Below are 17593 nucleotides of genomic sequence, written 5' to 3'. Positions count from 1 at the left end.
GAGTCCTGGCCACCATTGGCTTCATGTAGAAAAGATTTCCCAGGATCTCAAAGTCACAGAACTGGAGGGGGCGGTGGAGGGGCCCCCGGAGGCCCCCCCCCCCACTTCCCTAGCCACAAGTGTGTAGCCCAACTCTGAAGTCATAGGCCCGACCCCTTACTCCCCAGACCGGCAAAAGACAGGCGAGCTCTGGCTCTGACTGCTCCTGACTTACCACTGCAACCAGTTTTCTGGGGTTTGTTCCCAGTTCCACTGTGGAAGGAAGGACAGGAAGGAAAAGGAAAAAGGAAGGGAGTGAGGGAGGGAAGGCAGGGAGGCAGGGAGGGAGGGAGGGAGGGAGGGAGGGAGGAAGGAAGGAAGGAAGGAAGGAAGGAAGGAAGGAAGGAAGGAAGGAAGGAAGGAAGGAAAGAAAGGAGGGAGGGGAGATAAATGGCTGGGCGAGTGGCTGGCTGGGTGGGTGAGTGGCAGTCAGGGAACAATAATCCAGGACTGGGGGGCCGAGCCCCCCCCCGCCCCCTCCAGATCCCTTTTTCCCTCCCACCCCCAGCTGCTGCTAGGGAGTCTGGCCGGCTAGGAAGCCCTGGGAGGGATCCGCGGGCAGGGGCCTGCAGGGAGAGGCGAAGGCCAAGGGCCTTGGGGGTGGGCACAGAGGGGGGGGACGACGAGGGAGGACCGGGGAGGTGGGGACGGGGCGGGGGGGGGGGGGAGGGCCTCGGAGGCGGGGAGGGGAGGAGGGCCGCGCGGAGCGGCGCTGGCTGCGGCTGGGGGGCCGATGTCGCCGCCTCCTGCCCGGGGCTGAGCCGCAGCTCGCCGGCGGGAAGGCGAGCGCGCCCCGCAGCGCGGGAGGATGGGCTGCGGCGGGAGCCGGGCCGATGCCATCGAGCCCCGCTACTACGAGAGCTGGACCCGCGAGACCGAGTCCACCTGGCTCACCTACACCGACTCGGACACGCCGCCCAGCGCCGCCGCCCCGGACAGCGGCCCGGAGGCGGGCGGCCTGCCCGCAGGTGAGCGAGTTCGGAGCCCGCAGATGCCCGCACCTGCCGGGCCCGCCCCCACGCCGGAGCGGGAGCGGACTCCGAGGAGTTGATGGCGGGGTGCGGAGAGAGGCCGGACCTGCTTGGGGGCTGGGCAGGGACCGGGAGCGGGGCTCGTGACGGACCCTACACCGGGGGGGGGGGGGCCGAGCCAATGCCCTGTGGCCGGGCGGCCGCACACGCGGCTTCCTACGGAGGATGCGCCTGGAGGTTGGGAGGGGAGATGGGGTGGAGGGAAGCAGGGAGGGAAGGAGGGCTGGGGGCGGGTGGATGGATAGCTCACCTCACCCCACACCTGCCCTTTAGGGGAACCCATGTTCTTCATCTGACCAGGTTCATCTTCACTCGGCTTTGATCAGTTTCCCCTCTGGTAACCTGCACACCCAGCCGGGGACTTCTCTCGACCACTTGGCTCCCTGGCCCTCTCTCAGGTTATGGAGACTCCTGCCCTGCCCGGTGGAGGCTCCCAGTCTCTCTTTCCCTGTCCTCTTGCCTACATGGGCTTCAACGCTAGAATTTTAGTTCAGGGCAAAATAAATGAACGCCTGTCCATCACTAGTTTGGACACTCGGACTTACTTTTCAAGCATACAAAGGGACTTTCTTCCCAGCTCCACAATGCTTTATGAGGAAGTGTAAAAGATGTTAACACTAAATTAAATAACTCCTTCATATGTTAGTTCCCAGTCAGCAGAAATCTAAAAGAAAGATATGCAACCAACTTTCTGGTCCAGTTACAAGTCATAATTAAAAAAAACAACACCTATTATAGTGTAGACCTGAAAATAGTTGTTACCTTTAGTCACAAATGTTGGTAATATTAACCATTAAAAAAGAAAAGGAGAAAAAGGAAAAAAAAATCCTACCTCAGAGCTTATCACAGATTTTCCCAAAAACCAGAGCAGTATTTCTATTAAGAAGTTTTTCACTGTTTCTTGATCTCTTTCTGTTAGCATTTTTGAAGTCTAAATATATTATACAGAGTAGGAGATAAATATAAATACATTTAAAACACTAATAACCTTAAATCCATGCCTTCAAAAACACAGCTACTACTTTAACATCAAGAACAAGTCCCTCCATCTTTTAGGACCAATACTGGTGGGTTTTCTCCCTCTTCTCCCCTTCCTCTCTTCCTCTTTCTTTCTCTTTCTCTCTTTCTTTCTCCACCACCCTCTCGAGCACATGCACTTTTTGTGACCAGGCCTGGCAGCTATGTTGCCAAGGTTAGCCTTGAACTCTTAGGTGCACATTATCTCTTTGGCCTCCCAAGTAGTTGGAACTAGAGACATGGACCTTGGCTGCTTTTTCACAACGCCTATAGCTTGTTTTTCTTTTCTTTTTCTATTATTTTTTTACCTTTAGATTCAGAACTGTCTGTGAAAGCTGTCATAACACTGGATTTATCTCTAACTCACTCTGACTCACAGTGGCAATCGTAATGGTTATTTTTTTATGTTACCAATATCTTCAGCAGGTTAGCAAATGATGTGCTGGCCGATTATGGTGTCAGGATGGGCCTCTGGAGGGACTTGTACATGTTGAGATGTAACAGCATTTCCCAGGGTAGTGAAGTACTTCTCCATAGACTCCAGGGTCAAGGCTGCACAGCGAGGAAATACAGCTGAAAAGATTCAACATGAAAAAGAACAAAGTAGCGCTTCAAGGGATGGTTGCCTTGGTAACTCTGTGTGTGTGTGTGTGTGTGTGTGTGTGTGTGTGAAAGTTGTTGTAGACTAGCTAAATATGTACATATGAGTCTTTTCCAACAGTCTATTCATGTATTACTCTGCTGTTCTGACTCATCCCATCCACCATGAGATCTGTTCCTCACAACAGGTGGAGCCTGCCTACACTTATTCCTGGAACTTCGCTAAACATGGGAAGAAGGGCTTGCTAAGCAGTAGTCCTGAAAACCAGCATCATTCAGAAGAGGGGCCTAGTTCCATTTCCAGACAACATCCTCAAAATTGGCAAGCATCTTTTCAGTTCCCTAGACATTTCCATTTGTCCCAGAGTAAAGGGGCATTCTTGAAGACTGAACCAAGGCATCCTGGGAGCGCACTGAGATCATTTAGGGCCTTCACAAGACTGGGTTCCTGTGGCTTCACAGCCAAAAACTGGTCATTCTTAGTCAGAGTGGGTTATCCAAGAAAGCTACAAATCTCCTGGGTTTCTGCCACCCTGGATAATTAGCCAGGATTCTTTATTATTTTCTTCCTCCCAGCTCCCTGACTAGTACCCGTCCCCAGTGAAGGCTTTCAGCATGAATTCAACCCAGGCTGCTGTGAGCTACCTAGTGGCCCACAGAGGCTGTGTTGTGACCAGAAGCCAGATTCTCACCTGTGTAGCAATCCTTTCCTGATGAAGTAGGGACAAATAGAAACACTGGATCCAGAGAGGTCCATGTTGCCAAATCAACCAAAATCTCTGTACTAGAATCTAGAAGAGTCTTTGGAATTCATTTATCAGGAAAATGGACTCTCGAGTGAATCATTCCACCTTGGACACCCCCTGTACCACTTCAGAGCTCTTATCTCCAAGTCCCTCAATCTTCAAAGATTGGGTCCCCAGTCTCCTGGCCACCTTAACCTATGGAAGTTAAGAACATATAGTGTGCCTAACTTCTCCGTGTATGTGACCCAAGGTTGGGACTTCTTTGAAGTTTATCTGAATGAGCAGTCACTCTGTCTACACCTGCCCCTTCTCCCTATCAGCTCTTCCTAGACTTTTCCTCATTGTTGTCTCTTTTGTACAGTCATGCTACTGAACTGTCCCTGCTTGAATGGGTTTAACTTAGGTTCTCCCAAGTGCCTTTCCCTCCCCCAACCTTATCTCACTCTACTGAAATATTTGGCCCCATCCAAAGATTCTGTAGCTCTGCCCTCCTACCCCAACTCCACAAGTGGGCCTGCTGAAAAGCCCCATTTAAACCAGTCTGCTTTGAAATCACTTCAGTTTGTCATCCCCAATCCAGATTAAGGGAGTACCATAAGGTAGGTGTCACTATTTCTGGAATGAATTGTTAATTTTATGCTAGGTAAGTGGGCTACACCTTCTTCTGCTAGGTACACAGAAGAATTTCTCACTTCTCCTTCTTGCTCAGAAAGTGATCACAAGCCTATGGCCCCTGTTTTGGAGTTTGTTTTCTCTAGCCAGCAGAATTCACTGAAGTTTTTTTAGATTTCACTATGTGTAGGCTGGAATGTAGGACTTTACTGAAGTCACAGCCATTGCATTCTTCTGTCACCAGAGTTTGTCTCTCTGTCACAGAAGGAAATTAAATTGGTCTGATGTGATTTAATTTGCATAAAACTAGTTTTCAGGTTTGGGTCTTCACTTCTATTGTCACATAGGAGTCTCAAGGAGAAAGGCTGGCAGGATTGTTATGACTCAGCCTGGTTCAGCCATTCCATACAATAATAACCTTCAGAGTTTATCTCCATTTAACACAGGCCCCTGTTAGTTTTTTTTCCCATCTGTCTAATTTCTCTAAAGAAGTAAACAGTTCCAATTTCTCTAAAGTAGTTCTTTATGGTTTTAATTACTATAACAATTGCTTCGGTCTATGGAATTTTGGAGACCTGAAGACAGCGAAATGATTTACTTAAAGAAAGATAGTCAGATAAGACAAAGAACATTTAATATTACTATTAGCTTTTTAAAAAAATGATTTATTTATTGTCAAAGTGATGTACAGAGGGGTTAGAGTTTCATACATAAGGCAGTGAGTACATTTCTAACTCGTTACCTCCTGCCTCATTTTTCTCCCATCTTCCCCCCTCCCCAACTCCTCCCCCTGCTATTAGCTTTTATTAATGAATTATCAAAAACTAGGTACTATAGTTTACACTTTAAGTAAATCATCTCATTTAATGTTTACAGCCAGGATCAAGTAGGATCTCTTATGTCCTCATTTTACAAGCCAGAGAGTTAGTATGAGCAACTTTTCCAAACCAGGACTGAAATGTAGCTCAGTTTGAATCTCAAATCCATATTCCTAAATAGTACCCACTTGATGAATGGGGATTGGTATTGAATTCTTGATTTTTAATAGGACCTAAAGTCCAGCCCAATCTTTTGATACTCCAGCCTGACATCAGGAAACACCATTTTTGTGGGGAGGGGAGGGTGCCTCAACTCCAAGCATGAGATCTCTCTTTCCTAGTGAAGTCAGAGCAACTTCCCTTCGAGGAACTTCCTTCTCCTTGAGTGCCTGGGGTGGAAATCCAGATTAGTGGGAGATACTTTGCACTGGCATCTCTTTCAATCCTGGAAGATGCTGCCCATCTCCTTGTACCAAGCCAAGCACAGGCTCTCATGGGCTGGACCAGATTTTTCCAAACACATTACTTAGTTTCTGAAAGTCCCTCTCAATATGAAGAACCCAAAGTGATGCTCAAGTTCCTGTCTTCAGCTCAGCTGCACGAGGCAACTGGAGTCACATTCTGATATGGCCCTGAATGACCCTCTCCTGGTATAGGTAAAATCAAGTTGGGATTTTTTTTCTTGTTGTACCTGATGAGTCACACTAAGCTTGTAATTAGTCAAAAACCTTAGATCTTAGACTCTTTCTAATTAAATAGAAGGTTCATGACATCAGCAATATTGTATTTTTTCTACTATATATCTAGTACCTGGGTCAGTGACTGGGATAGAGGGGGGGGTACTCAATAAATGTTGAATGAATGAGGTTTTCCCCCTCATGAAACCTGTATTGGTACTACTAGTTTTAGTATGGAGATTTGGTATTTTTGCATTTATTCCTGTTAAAATTCATCTTGTTGATTTCCACTTAATGTTTCAATTTGCTGACCTTGGTTTGTTTTGACAATACTAAGAAGAGAATATCCCTGAATTGACAGACTAAAGGTGAAGGACAGTTAGTCTTCTGTTCATTCAGTATGGTTTAACACAAAGATAGGAAAGGTCTGTTTCTTTACTTCAAGAAGTTAATAATAGCGGGGCACTGGTGGCTCAAGTCTGTAATCTTAGCTACTCAGGAAGATGAGATCTGAAGATCAAGGTTCAAAGCCAACCCTGGCAGGAAAGTTCTTGAGATTCGTAGCTCCAATTAACCACCAGAAAACCAGATGTGGAGGTATAGCTCAAAGTGGTAGAGTTCTAGCCTTGGGCAAAAACAGCTCAGACAGTGCTCAGGCTCTGAGTTCAAGTCCCATGACTGATCAAAAAAAGAAGTTAATAATATAAGGGAGATAAGTGCCAAAGTGAACACACTCTAGGGCAGCATGGTACACACTGGAAGAGAATAAAGGACAAACATTGGAGGAGTTCAGAGATCTGCAACTCTTTCTTCCTAGGGAAGGGGATCATTGTACAGATCTCGCAGGAGCCCAACTGAGGAACAGACTGTTCCAGAAACCTTTCCAGCTAGGAGAGGTCAAGGGAAGACAGGTTGCCTTTCTGGAGTCCTATCTTGAGACCACCAGGAGTCCCTGAGAGACTCCCCTACCTGAGACTTTCTAAGGGACACTTTTCTTTCACCCCCACTAGCCCCTACATAATATCACTGGTACGGATCTATAGTGCTGGTTCTGGGGCTTGAACTCAGGGCCTGAGCACTGTCCCTGAGCTTTTTTTGTTCAAGGCTAACACTCTGTCACTTGAAACACATTTTTGGCTTTTTGGTGGTAATTGGGAATTAGAATCTCATAGATTTCCTCTCTGGGCTCACTTTGAACCTAGATCCCCTGAATAGTTAGGAGTACAAGCATTGTCCAGTGGAACCTACCTAGTAAATAAACTTTATAATTATGGTTGGCTAGTGTCAGCCATATTTAAGGGTGACAGGTCAGGGGACTTTTCACACATCATTGAATCTCTGTGCCTTACCCAGTAAGATAGGACCTGGGGGCTTTCTTGATGAATAAATATAAAAATTTTATGTGGGTATTTCTTTCTTCATGTAGATCCCAAGGTAATAGTCTCCTTCCTCATCAGTTTATATCTGCTGGTCATTTTGGGCTCTTGTCTACCTGATTTAATTGCATAGTCAGAAAACATCCCTACCTTTCTCATACCTCTTTTGCTAAATACAAGCCTTTCTGTTACAAGGTTTGTCTGGTGAGAATTGGAAACAAATCTAGGCAGTTTATGCAGGCCTAGGGAGTCTCATGTTTCCATGGACCTTGTCTCTTGGGTAAAGTACCACTTCCTATGTTGAGAGTTCAGTGATGTCGCCAGCCATATTGTGTTTGTGAAGCTTGTCATGTGCTCTCGATAGGCTGTAAGCTCTTCCAGGTGTGGGATTACATTATTATGTTTCAAGCTTGGCCTCAATCACATATTCATTGAATGACTCGGAAAGTGAATAAAAGGATAAATGAGCCAGCTATGTAAATAAAGCTTTATTTTTCCTGGAACCCCTTTCCTCAGGACTCAGATTATTTGGTCTTATACATTGGTCTATTGAATCTTTGTCGTGCACCAGATAAAACTATTCTAACTCATAACTAGAGAGAAGCTATTTGTCCAGCTAGGCATAGAACCATCCTAAGTGCATTACAGAATCACTGCCTGATTTTTTTTTAGGCCCTAGTAGGAATAACATTTTTCTCTCCTCTATCAAGGAGTCTTTTTCCTGGATTATCCTGACTCAATAATCCCTCAGGCTTGGACTCTTACTATAGCAGTTGTGTACCCAGGACCCACAACACCTTACTGCTGACATGGTCATTTGATTTGATTCATCAGTGAAGCTGGGTCTGAACCTATGGTTCCTGGCCAGTGCAACCTGGCATCTTCCGTATCTGATTCACTGCTTCTAGCTGCGCTCAGCAGACCATTTTAGTTTCTACTGCAAACACAGGTACTCCAAGGCTCCTGCAGAATTTCTTGGACTAGTTTAAGTGCCCCCTTGCTTCCCATCTATAATGCACACTTCACATGTATACCCTGTTCCCCTAGCCCAAATTGTAACCCAGCTCCACCAAGCTTAGCTGCCAGGAACCCATACTTCCTCACATGCTGTCTCCTTCTTGCATCAGCACTCCACAGCCTCCATCTCTGTGGGGAGGAAGCTTTGGGTCTTTAGAAAGGAATCATTAAATGAGGCTACTAGGGTGGGTCCTAAGCCAACATGACAAGTGCCCTTTCACACTGGAGGAGGACTCTGCATGAAGATGGAGGCAGAGATGGGTGGTATTTTTACAAGGCAAAGAGCTGCAAGGATTGCAGCAAATTACCAGATACTCTGAGTGTGACACGGGACAGTCTCACAGCACACAGAAGGAGCTGATTCTGCTGCACCTTGACCTTGCACCTTTAGCCTCCAGAACTGAGCTTAACAGATTCCATGCAGCTGGTGGTAATTTGTTACAGGAGCACTAGGAGGCTCAATAAAAGAGTTTGTGGGTGCAGACACTATGAAAATTTGGAAATAAAGAGGGAATTGCCACAGCTACTTCCTTCCCATGGCTCCTACCTCACATTTCCTCCTGAAACTAGGCCCATTTCCTTGCTCTTTAGAGATAGCATTTATTAAGCATCTTCTCAACATAATATTTTTTGGGGGGGACATCAGTTCACATTACTCTCCAAAATAACCCAATAAACCATTGTTATCATCCTTTTCCTGTTGAGGAAACTGAGATTTACTGAATGTAAGAGATTGAGCAGTCACCCACCTAGGAAGTTGAAGAGCCCAGTGGTCTCTTGTTTCTGACTCCAGAGCAATTTGGTTGTGATTTACAGCTCTCCTCCACCCCATCTGCCTGGGCCTTTGCTTTTTTTTTTTTTTTTTTTTTAGATAATATTAGCCATGTGGTGTGGGAGCCTCCTATCAACATTTACATGGCTGACGATGAGGGTCCTGCAGCTTCTGGGCACTCATGCCTCCCTAGCCTCGTGTGCTCTGCTTATATCCGCAGAGCCTGGCAGCAGGGGATGTATGTGCTCAGAACTAGTTGTGTCCCCTCACCTACTGGGCCTATTAATGATCAACTCTCTTTGAGAAGAGTAATATATTCTTCTAATTTTAACTGCAACACATGTTCCTTATAGAAATTTGCAGAGGACAGAAAAGCACAGGGAAGAAAATAACATTTCTGCTGGGAGCTGGGGACTCATGCATGTCATCCTAGCTACTCAGGAGGCTGAGATCTGAGCCTTGAGCTTGGAAGCCAGCCTGGACAGGGAAATCCATGAAACTCTTATCTCCAATCAAACACCAAAAAGCCAGTAGTGGCTCTGTGGCTCAAGTGGTAGAGTGCTAGCCTTGAGCAAAAAAAGCTCAGGAACCAGTGCTTAGGCCCTGAGTTCAAGCTCCAGGACTGGCAAAACAAACAACCTACTTCTGTCACTAATTTCCACCCTTCAGATCTCTCCCGAGTATAGATGAGCCTGCTACATCTTATGTGGGGTAATGTTTGAAATTCATGGGGTAGGAGAAAAATCTTTCCAATTGCTTAGAAACTCAAAGGCCAGGAAAAATCTTTTTGTTTGTTTCTCTTTGTGTTTAGGAAAATATTTGGTGGTTGAAGTATTGCACATATGAAGAGCCCCGCCCCCCTCCTTGAAGTACTAAGGAAATTGAATCCAGGGTCTTTTAGGGGTTTTTTTTAATTGTTATTATAAAGGTGCTGTATAGAGGAGGTTATAGTTTCCTAAGTCAGGTAATGAGTACATTTCAGGGTCTTGTGCTTGATAGGCAAGCATTTACTACTAAGCTACACCCTAGCCCTTCCTTTTTTTTCCCCCCAATATTGAGAAAATATACTTGAATTCAGTTAGGTTACATAAAGAGTAAACAGACATTGTGATAAATATATACTATGCATATGTACTCCCATTAATCATTTCCCCTAACCCCTGCAGTGGGTTGGGGCTGAGGATGTAGTTTTCTACTCTACCCAGATGTGTTCTGGGTTAAACAATCTCTTGAAGACTGTGGAGGCGTGGCCTCTGGGAGTGAGTGTGCCTAGGAGTGGGGTCAGGAGGTCAGGCAGGTTGACTCTGCTGCTACTCTATATGCTTCTGGCTTTGGGTCTAAGCGTCCACTGGGATAGGTGTGATGTGACTTGTTTGCCTAGGTCTGTTCATGTAGCTTTTGTGTACAGACTTAAAGCCAGAAGGCTGAGCAGGCTGTTCTTAATCTAGCGCCATCTGCTTTACAAATGGTGTACATTTTCCCTCAATGCTGAAGTTGGATTTCCTGTTAGTCTTCATGGGTAACGTGTGAGTCTTGGTTTTGCTCTGGGTATAGGCATTTTTGCAGGCAATTAGGCCAAGCCAAGTCAGTGCTGCCAGCCAGATGCCTCTTGGCTAGGAAGTTTAACCCAGAACCTTTTGATCTTTTCCAAGCCACTGCCCTGTGCTTTGATGCATCTGTTCATGGGAGCACACAGCCAGATCTGGCCTGTTTAAACATCCTGCACTTCTTCCCCACTAACAAGCCAGCTCATCTTGTGAGGCACTGTCTCAAAGCCCTGGACAGATCTTCGCTCTGCTATTATTCGTGTAGACAGTATGACTGATTAAGAAATCTCATTTTAAGTTGGGCATTGGTGGCTCACACTTGTAATCCTAGCTACTCAAGAGGCTGAGACATGAGGGCTGAAGTTCAAAGCCAGCCTGGACAGGCAAGTCCACAAAACTTTTATCTCCAATTAACTATCACAAAGCCAGAAATGACAGTGTGACTCAAAGTGATAGAGTGCTAGCCTTGAGCACAAAAGCTCAGGAACAGTGGCAGGCCCTGAGTTCATGCTCCTGGACTCGCGCGCGTGTGCGCACGCATGCACGCGCACACACACACAAAAGGAAGAAAGAAAAAAGAAAGGAAGAAAAGAAAGAAAAAGAAAGGAAGGAAAGAATGAAGGAAGGAAAAGAAAGGAATAAATCTGACATTATTCATGACCTTGAGAAGGTTATCTCTTCTGGGTTTCAGTTCCCACACAGTATGCCAGGAATCAGAATGACTGCGTTCCAAACACAAAGGGCCCAGAGTCTCACTGCTGTGTTTCCTCACTGCCTCAGGCTTAACTAGACTCTCATGCTAGTCCTAAGCCTTGAGTCACCCCTGGCCTGGGCTCCCTCACCCCTGTGTCTAGCTGCCTGGCCTGCTAGTGCGGTCAGGAAAGATGGACTGCCGCATAGCCATCTGTGCTCAGAACCTCAGGAGACTTCCTTTGAAGTTGGTTAATTCCTTATTAATACGCTGTCACCGTCTCTCTTTACAGTCCCAATGCTAGCTTATTCTTTTCCTCAGCATACCAAAATAAATTTTTAAAAAACTTGCTGTAAATTCTCCCATTTTTCTTTTCAGTTACTGACTCTACAACCTTTTTGCCATGACAGTTTTCAAAACATTTTTGACATCTATTCCTCCGATTTAAGTGGCAGGGAAGGAGTCTAAGTGCACAGATGAGCTTCTACCCTGCTGTGACTATGTGGGGAGCTGTCGCAGGCAGCTGCATTTGGGCAAAGGTCTCCCCCACATCTTCACTCGTCTCTTCCTCCCAGGTCAAGCCACTCTCATCTTCCACTTGGACTCCTGCAGTAGCCTGCTCCATTCTGATTCTTAATAACCCATTCTCCACATCCCAGGCAGAACCATCTTTCAAATACATAGGCCAAGCACAATGCTCTCTTCTTTAATTCCTTCTGATAGCCACTCTTTATCCCTTATGTAGAATAACCATACTAGTCTCTTTCTCATTCTCCAAGTATTGCCTGATTCAGTCCCGGTGGCCTTTCCAGCATTGTTTATCCGTCTTTCACTAAGAGTGTTCTAGCCATGCTGGATTCCTCTGTTCTCTAATACAGGCGCCCTTTGCAGTTGCTAGGCCTTGGCACTTGCTGGAATGTCATGCCACTTTTACATGACAGCCCCTTCCCCTTCAGCTCTCAACTCACAGGTCACCTCCTCAGGAACACCGGCCTTCTAATACCATACTCATTGTCTTCTCCACTTAGTGTTTGTTTCTTGACTCATTCTGAGGTCAGGGCTTGACTGACTCACTTGGAGCTCAAGTGCTTACTATAGTGTCCAACACAGAGGGGATATTTGTCGAATGCTGGGAACCCTTCTCACCTTTTGTACTACTTAGGGATTGTGTTTGACTTTGAGGACAGAAGGTAAGTTTAGCAAGTGAAGTGTTTGTATCAGAAGATTGGAGGTGGCAGCTGCACCTGCTCAAGGAAGCTCTCAAAGTCCTGTGTTCCTTTGAGCTGATTGCTTGGCCATCTTACGTGTGTAGAATTAATCTTAGTGGCTGCAAGTTACTGCACCTCTTGTTTTGGAGAGGAAGAAAGGGAAAGGCAGGCAATACAATTTGTTCCTGATCTGAAAAGCAATAGCAGTCTCAGAACCCAGTGAACTTTGCTTGGCTCTCATTGGCCAGAACTATGTGGCATATAAAAAAGCCTAAGAAATCAAGACGTCTGACTGAGCACATGTCATCCTGAAAATACTGGGGTCCTTTTGGCAAAGGAGATTGGGAGAATATCTGCCAGATATTCAGAACATGATTACTGATATTAAGATCTTGCTACAATAATAGTGTGCCTTGAATATTTTCATGTCGAGTGAGTGCATAAGGTACTTTTAGCATTTACTAAAAAGGCAACATGTGCTAATACTGAAGTCATTTTCTGTGTGTATGTGTGCCAGTATCAGGGCTTGAACTTGGTTTGGGTGCTGTCCTTGAGCTTTTGGCTCAAGGCTAGCACTCTACCATTTGAGCCACAGCTCTACTTCTGGCATTTTGGTGGTTAATTCAAAATAAAGCCTGTCCAGGCTGGCTTTCAACTATGATGCTCAGATCGAGGCCTCCTGAGTAGCTAGGATTACAGGCACAAGTCACCAGTGCCTAGCTGAAATAATTTTTTAAATAACAAATAATACTCTAACTTAAATCTTAAGAAATGGTCTTTTGGCCTTGGGCTTCATGCTTTGAGCTGTGTATATGAAATGGGCAGTGGATGGTCCTTTGTTTTTGCTTCATTTTCCTGCAAGGTTAATGCCAGCCAGAGACTAATATATATGCCAGTTTATTAACAGTCTATGACTGTCCAATTTCCTATTAGTGGGAACATTTGTGGAAGTTCTCAGGGTAGGGTCATGTTGATGCTCAGCCAGTTGGCAAATTTAAGGAGTTGACATCATTTCCTATAGGAGTTGCAAAAAAAACCAAACATCGTTTTGCTTTCTCTATGGCCTGTGACTTTAGTATATGAGGAAAGCAAAAGGGTCTACAGAAAATACCAGGGCTGTTTGGGAAACCGGTTGCCATAACAACAGGGCATGCGTTGGTTACAGTGAAGCTGCAGTCTCCTGTATGCCCTTCTTAGGAGAGAGGATGCAGGTTTTATAAACAATAAGCATTTGAAATCAAGGCTTCATTCAATTAGTACCTACCTCCAAGAACTACTTGCTGAGGAAAGGCTCCATAACAGGCTCAGATTGCTTGCTGGGGCTCATAAGTGACATTTGTGAAAACACACTGAACGCAACCTCTTATTCTCATTGGTTGGGTGCCCAGCATGTCCCAGACATCTCATGGTTATTACCTAACTTTGTTAGCTCCATCTTATAGGAATCAAAGAGGTGAAATGGCTTGAATAAGTGCACACAGGGGTAAGTGATGGGTGGGGTTTAGAACTCAGGTAGACTTGTCTACCTCAGTCCTGTGTGGCCTTTCCTCTGGGCCAGCTCCAAGACCCATGGCTAGCTCTGGTCTTTATCACCTTTCTCCTAGACATTTGCAACAGCTTTAGGGCTAGTCCCTGTGAAGCCCAATCATACCCACTTCAAACTGGTATAAGTGCAATCATTGTCACACAAATCCTCTGCTCAAAGTCCACAATGGTTTCCCATTGTCTACTGAATATCAATCAATGTCTAGACCTGCCATTAAGGCTTTCTACTACAGTCCCATCTTTGACTAGTTATCTGCAGCATGTGTGGAGACTGCTCTGACTCAAGCACCTTTCCCCACGGTCTCTGCCTCAATGATCTACTGTACCTGTTTAGCGTGAGTATCTGGCCCTTCCTAAAGCATTCCTTTTAGGATACTTAAGTGTTTTGATTTTTCTTATTAGTATCTGTGACTTCTTTCTGCTATTATAAGATGTACTGTCCAGGCTGGTTCACAGAGTCTGAAAAGTTCTCTCAGGGAGGAAAGAACTCAACAACACTGCCTGCAGAGAGTGAAGGGGACATGTTGAATGGCTGTTGGAACAAGGGCCTCTGCTGATCCTTTGGGGAGCTGAGATGACCCTTCGGCGATTAATTTTATCCTACATGGACCTGTAGGCCACCCTACAGGGACACAGGCTATCCCCAGCAAGAGAACAAGACTTGGGTAAGGACACTTGCCCACCACAGAGGCCACTTCCTAGAGAGGTGATTACCTCTCATCGCTGGTGCTGTATGCTGCAGGGACCCAGGGACGCCTACAGCGGCCTCCACAGGCAGGGGCCATAACCACCGTATTCAACTTCCTTGCAGTGGCTACATGGATTCCCTGGGGGAACCAAAGGTGAAGGCTCCACCCTCAGGCGCTTCTGATTGGCCGGGTGGGCTGAGACTTGCCCAGCGGGTTCCCGGGGTCTGTGGAAGGGGAAATTGTGCATTCCTACCAAGCTCCCTAGTGTTGGGATGCTGCTCGCTCGTGAGCCACTTACAGGCACCAGAAGCACTGGGTCAAAGTTTGCACACGTTTCCTGCAAAGGCCAGATGATAAGCATTTTAAGCTTTACGAGACACACCATCTCCTTTGCAGCTCTTGACTTTCTAGTGACAACATCCTCTTAGATCATTCACATAGGAACGAGCGTGTCTGTGTCCCGGAGCCCACGTTTGCCCCAGGTGATTCTGAGTTACTGTCTTTAAAGCCGAAGGCAGCGTGGAAAACAGACACGAGCATAGTGGGGACCTGGATGTTAATTTGATCTTCCCTCCTGGCTGGAGCTCTGCTTACCTTGGGTTTCCAGGAGTGTGGTGACCCCAGTCCCTTCTGCACAGGCCAGTGTGGATTCCGTTTTGCGAGCAGCTGCTATGGCTGAGTTGTTTTCCCAGCTGACCCTGATTCAGACAGACCTCCTTTTCCCAGAGGACCTGGAATGCTACTCGGCCAAGTGTGAAGAATAATCAGCCCTCTGTCTCTAACCGAGCTCACCGCTCCTTGACTCTCAGCGATTGCCACAGGCAGTAATGCCAGGGCTGAGGGTGTTTGTAAACTTGCTGCAGGTCTGGTTGGTTCTGAGTCTGAACCACACAGATGAATGGGATTCTGTTATGGGGTTTACTTTTCTCAATCGGATGTCCCTTTTCAGAGGCACTCCAGCCATTATGTAAGGCTTCAGTAAGCTTCCTAGAAAAACGGCGTTTAAATAGAAGCTGCTAAAAGGCTCCAAGACAATATGCCTGTGCTCTTTAGTTTTTCCCCCCCTTTGCAGATGTATTCAGAATTTAAACTGACCGTTCTTGGGAACCCCTGCAGACCCCAAAGCCATATGCAGAACATCAGTAGGAAATGTAGGAGCGAGTTGTGGATGTATGTTATAAATGTGTATGTGTGCACGCACATGTGTGTGCATGCATGCACTCGTGTTATGCATCCCCTCCCAGCAGAGGATAATGCCAAGTAGGCAGCAAGACATTGTGTGGCTGCAGTTACTCAGAGCGGGCTGAACTCCTTAATCATAGCCAAACATTAAAAATTACAAACACTATTCAAACACGTGTATACACCATATTTATATATCCATTGCTCAGCTCTAACAATTATTAACACATGGCAATTTTTGTTTCATCTGTTTGTGTGTGTGTGTGTATGTATGTATGTATGTGTGTTTGTGTTTTGTTGTTGCCTTGAGACAAGGTCTTACTATGTAGCCTGGTATTCAAAGGTGGCTAATGAGTATTATTAGAAGTATTATTATGAGTTCATGGATGTTAGCATGACTAATAAATATTGGTGTGTTATGCTTCATTGTACTTATTAAGTTATACTTAAATCATCCTGTCTTTGGCTAGTGGAAGCACCCCAACTTGACTATTCACTCCAGTAGAACTCCATTATTCTTTCATAGTACTTACTTTCTGGTATGACACATTTTCTAGGCTTATCTTGCATTTTTCCTGGGTTAAACTTGGGAATGGTCATTTCTCTAAGGACTTTGGTTTCTTTAATTGAACTGCAATATTTAGACACTGCAGCCTGGACACCTAGGATGCCTGTTGTTATTTGACAAATGTACGGACCATCTATTTTCTTTTTAAAGAAGCAATGTGTTTGCATGGATAGTGTAAACTTGCATTTTACATTTTAAAAATTTCATATTATATATATGTATTAAAATATTTTAAGATTTGTGTGATTATCTTGTTAGTAGAGCATATTCTGGAATGGTTTGAATCTAAAATGCCCCCAAATGGCTCATGTATTGCCTGAGTGCTTGCTTGCCAGCTGATGGGTGTTTGTTAAGTGACTGGACCATGAGGACTCCAACTTCACTAATTGACTATTCCATTGATTGATTCATAATTTGATGGCTTTATTGGGAGGTGATGAGAACTAGAAGCTGGTGCTTTATTGGAGAAAGTAGGTTCCTGGGAGCATGCTTTTGAAGAGCATATCTTGTTGCCACTTCTTCTTCCTCCTCCTCTTATTCCTCCTCCTTTTCTTCCTCTTCTTCTTCCTCTCTGTCTCTGTCTGCCTATCTGTCTCTCTCTCTCTCTCTCTCTCTCTCTCTCTCTCTCTCTCTCTTACCCCCCTTCTCCTTTCTGGCTGCCATGAGGTAAGCAGTCTCCTTTGCCATGCACCCCACTGCCATGATGTTCTGCCTTGCCACAGGCCCCTAGCAAGGGAGCCAGCCAACCTTGGACTGAAACTGTGAGCCAAAATAGGCCTTTCTTCCCTCGGGTTGCTTTCTCAGGTGTTTTGTCACAGCAATGAAAACTAACACATTCCTTAATAGGGATGTGCAGTTTAATTGCTATGTTTTAGCATCACTTGAAATAATTTCTTGTTGTATGGTTAAGCCATCAACTTGCCACATAGGCTCATTTGACTCATTTGCTTCATTTTGTTTTCCTTTCTTTCTTTTTTCTTTTTTTTTTTAAGGAAAAATTGCCATTTCTTTCACTTCAGTTTTTTTTAATGTTTATTAAACATTTCTTTGATTCCAATAAGCCAGATTTATAAAGTCTGACTTTAATCTCTGCCCCCACAGATGGTTCTTTTCTTTAAAATCTTTTTATTGTTATTACAAAAGTGGTATACAAAGGGGTTACAGTTTCATAAGTCAGGTAATGAGCACATTTTTGGGGGGCAATGTCACCCCTTCTTTGGCTTTCTCCCAGTTTATCCCTCCATCCCTGCCTCCTGAGCAGCTAGGATTATGGATGTGAGCCCCCAATGCCCAGCTGGAAGTGTACTCTTGAGATCACTTCAAAGTTCTACATACATGAGTTCTTCATTCTTTTTTTTCTAAATGCTAATCTTGGGGTTTGAACTTAGAGCCTTGGTGCTGTCCCTGAGCTGCTTTTGGCTTAAGACTAGCACTCTATCACTTGAGCCCACAGCTTCA

General features: G+C 45.3%; 1 protein-coding gene across 1 annotated transcript in view; it reads left to right on the top strand.

Moving 5' to 3' along the window:
- The first annotated feature begins 801 nt into the window (after positions 1–801).
- Positions 802–17593, top strand: part of Baalc (BAALC binder of MAP3K1 and KLF4) — a 54031-nt gene continuing 37239 nt past the window's right edge. The window contains exon 1 of the mRNA XM_048359094.1: positions 802–1042. Within this exon, the coding sequence (XP_048215051.1) occupies positions 848–1042 (195 nt within the window). The 5' untranslated portion in view covers positions 802–847. The remainder of the gene's footprint in view (positions 1043–17593) is intronic.

The sequence above is a fragment of the Perognathus longimembris genome, chromosome 12, assembly GCF_023159225.1.
Source record: "Perognathus longimembris pacificus isolate PPM17 chromosome 12, ASM2315922v1, whole genome shotgun sequence".
Classification (NCBI taxonomy): domain Eukaryota; kingdom Metazoa; phylum Chordata; class Mammalia; order Rodentia; family Heteromyidae; genus Perognathus; species Perognathus longimembris.
This window is presented reverse-complemented; position numbering and strand designations above follow the sequence as displayed.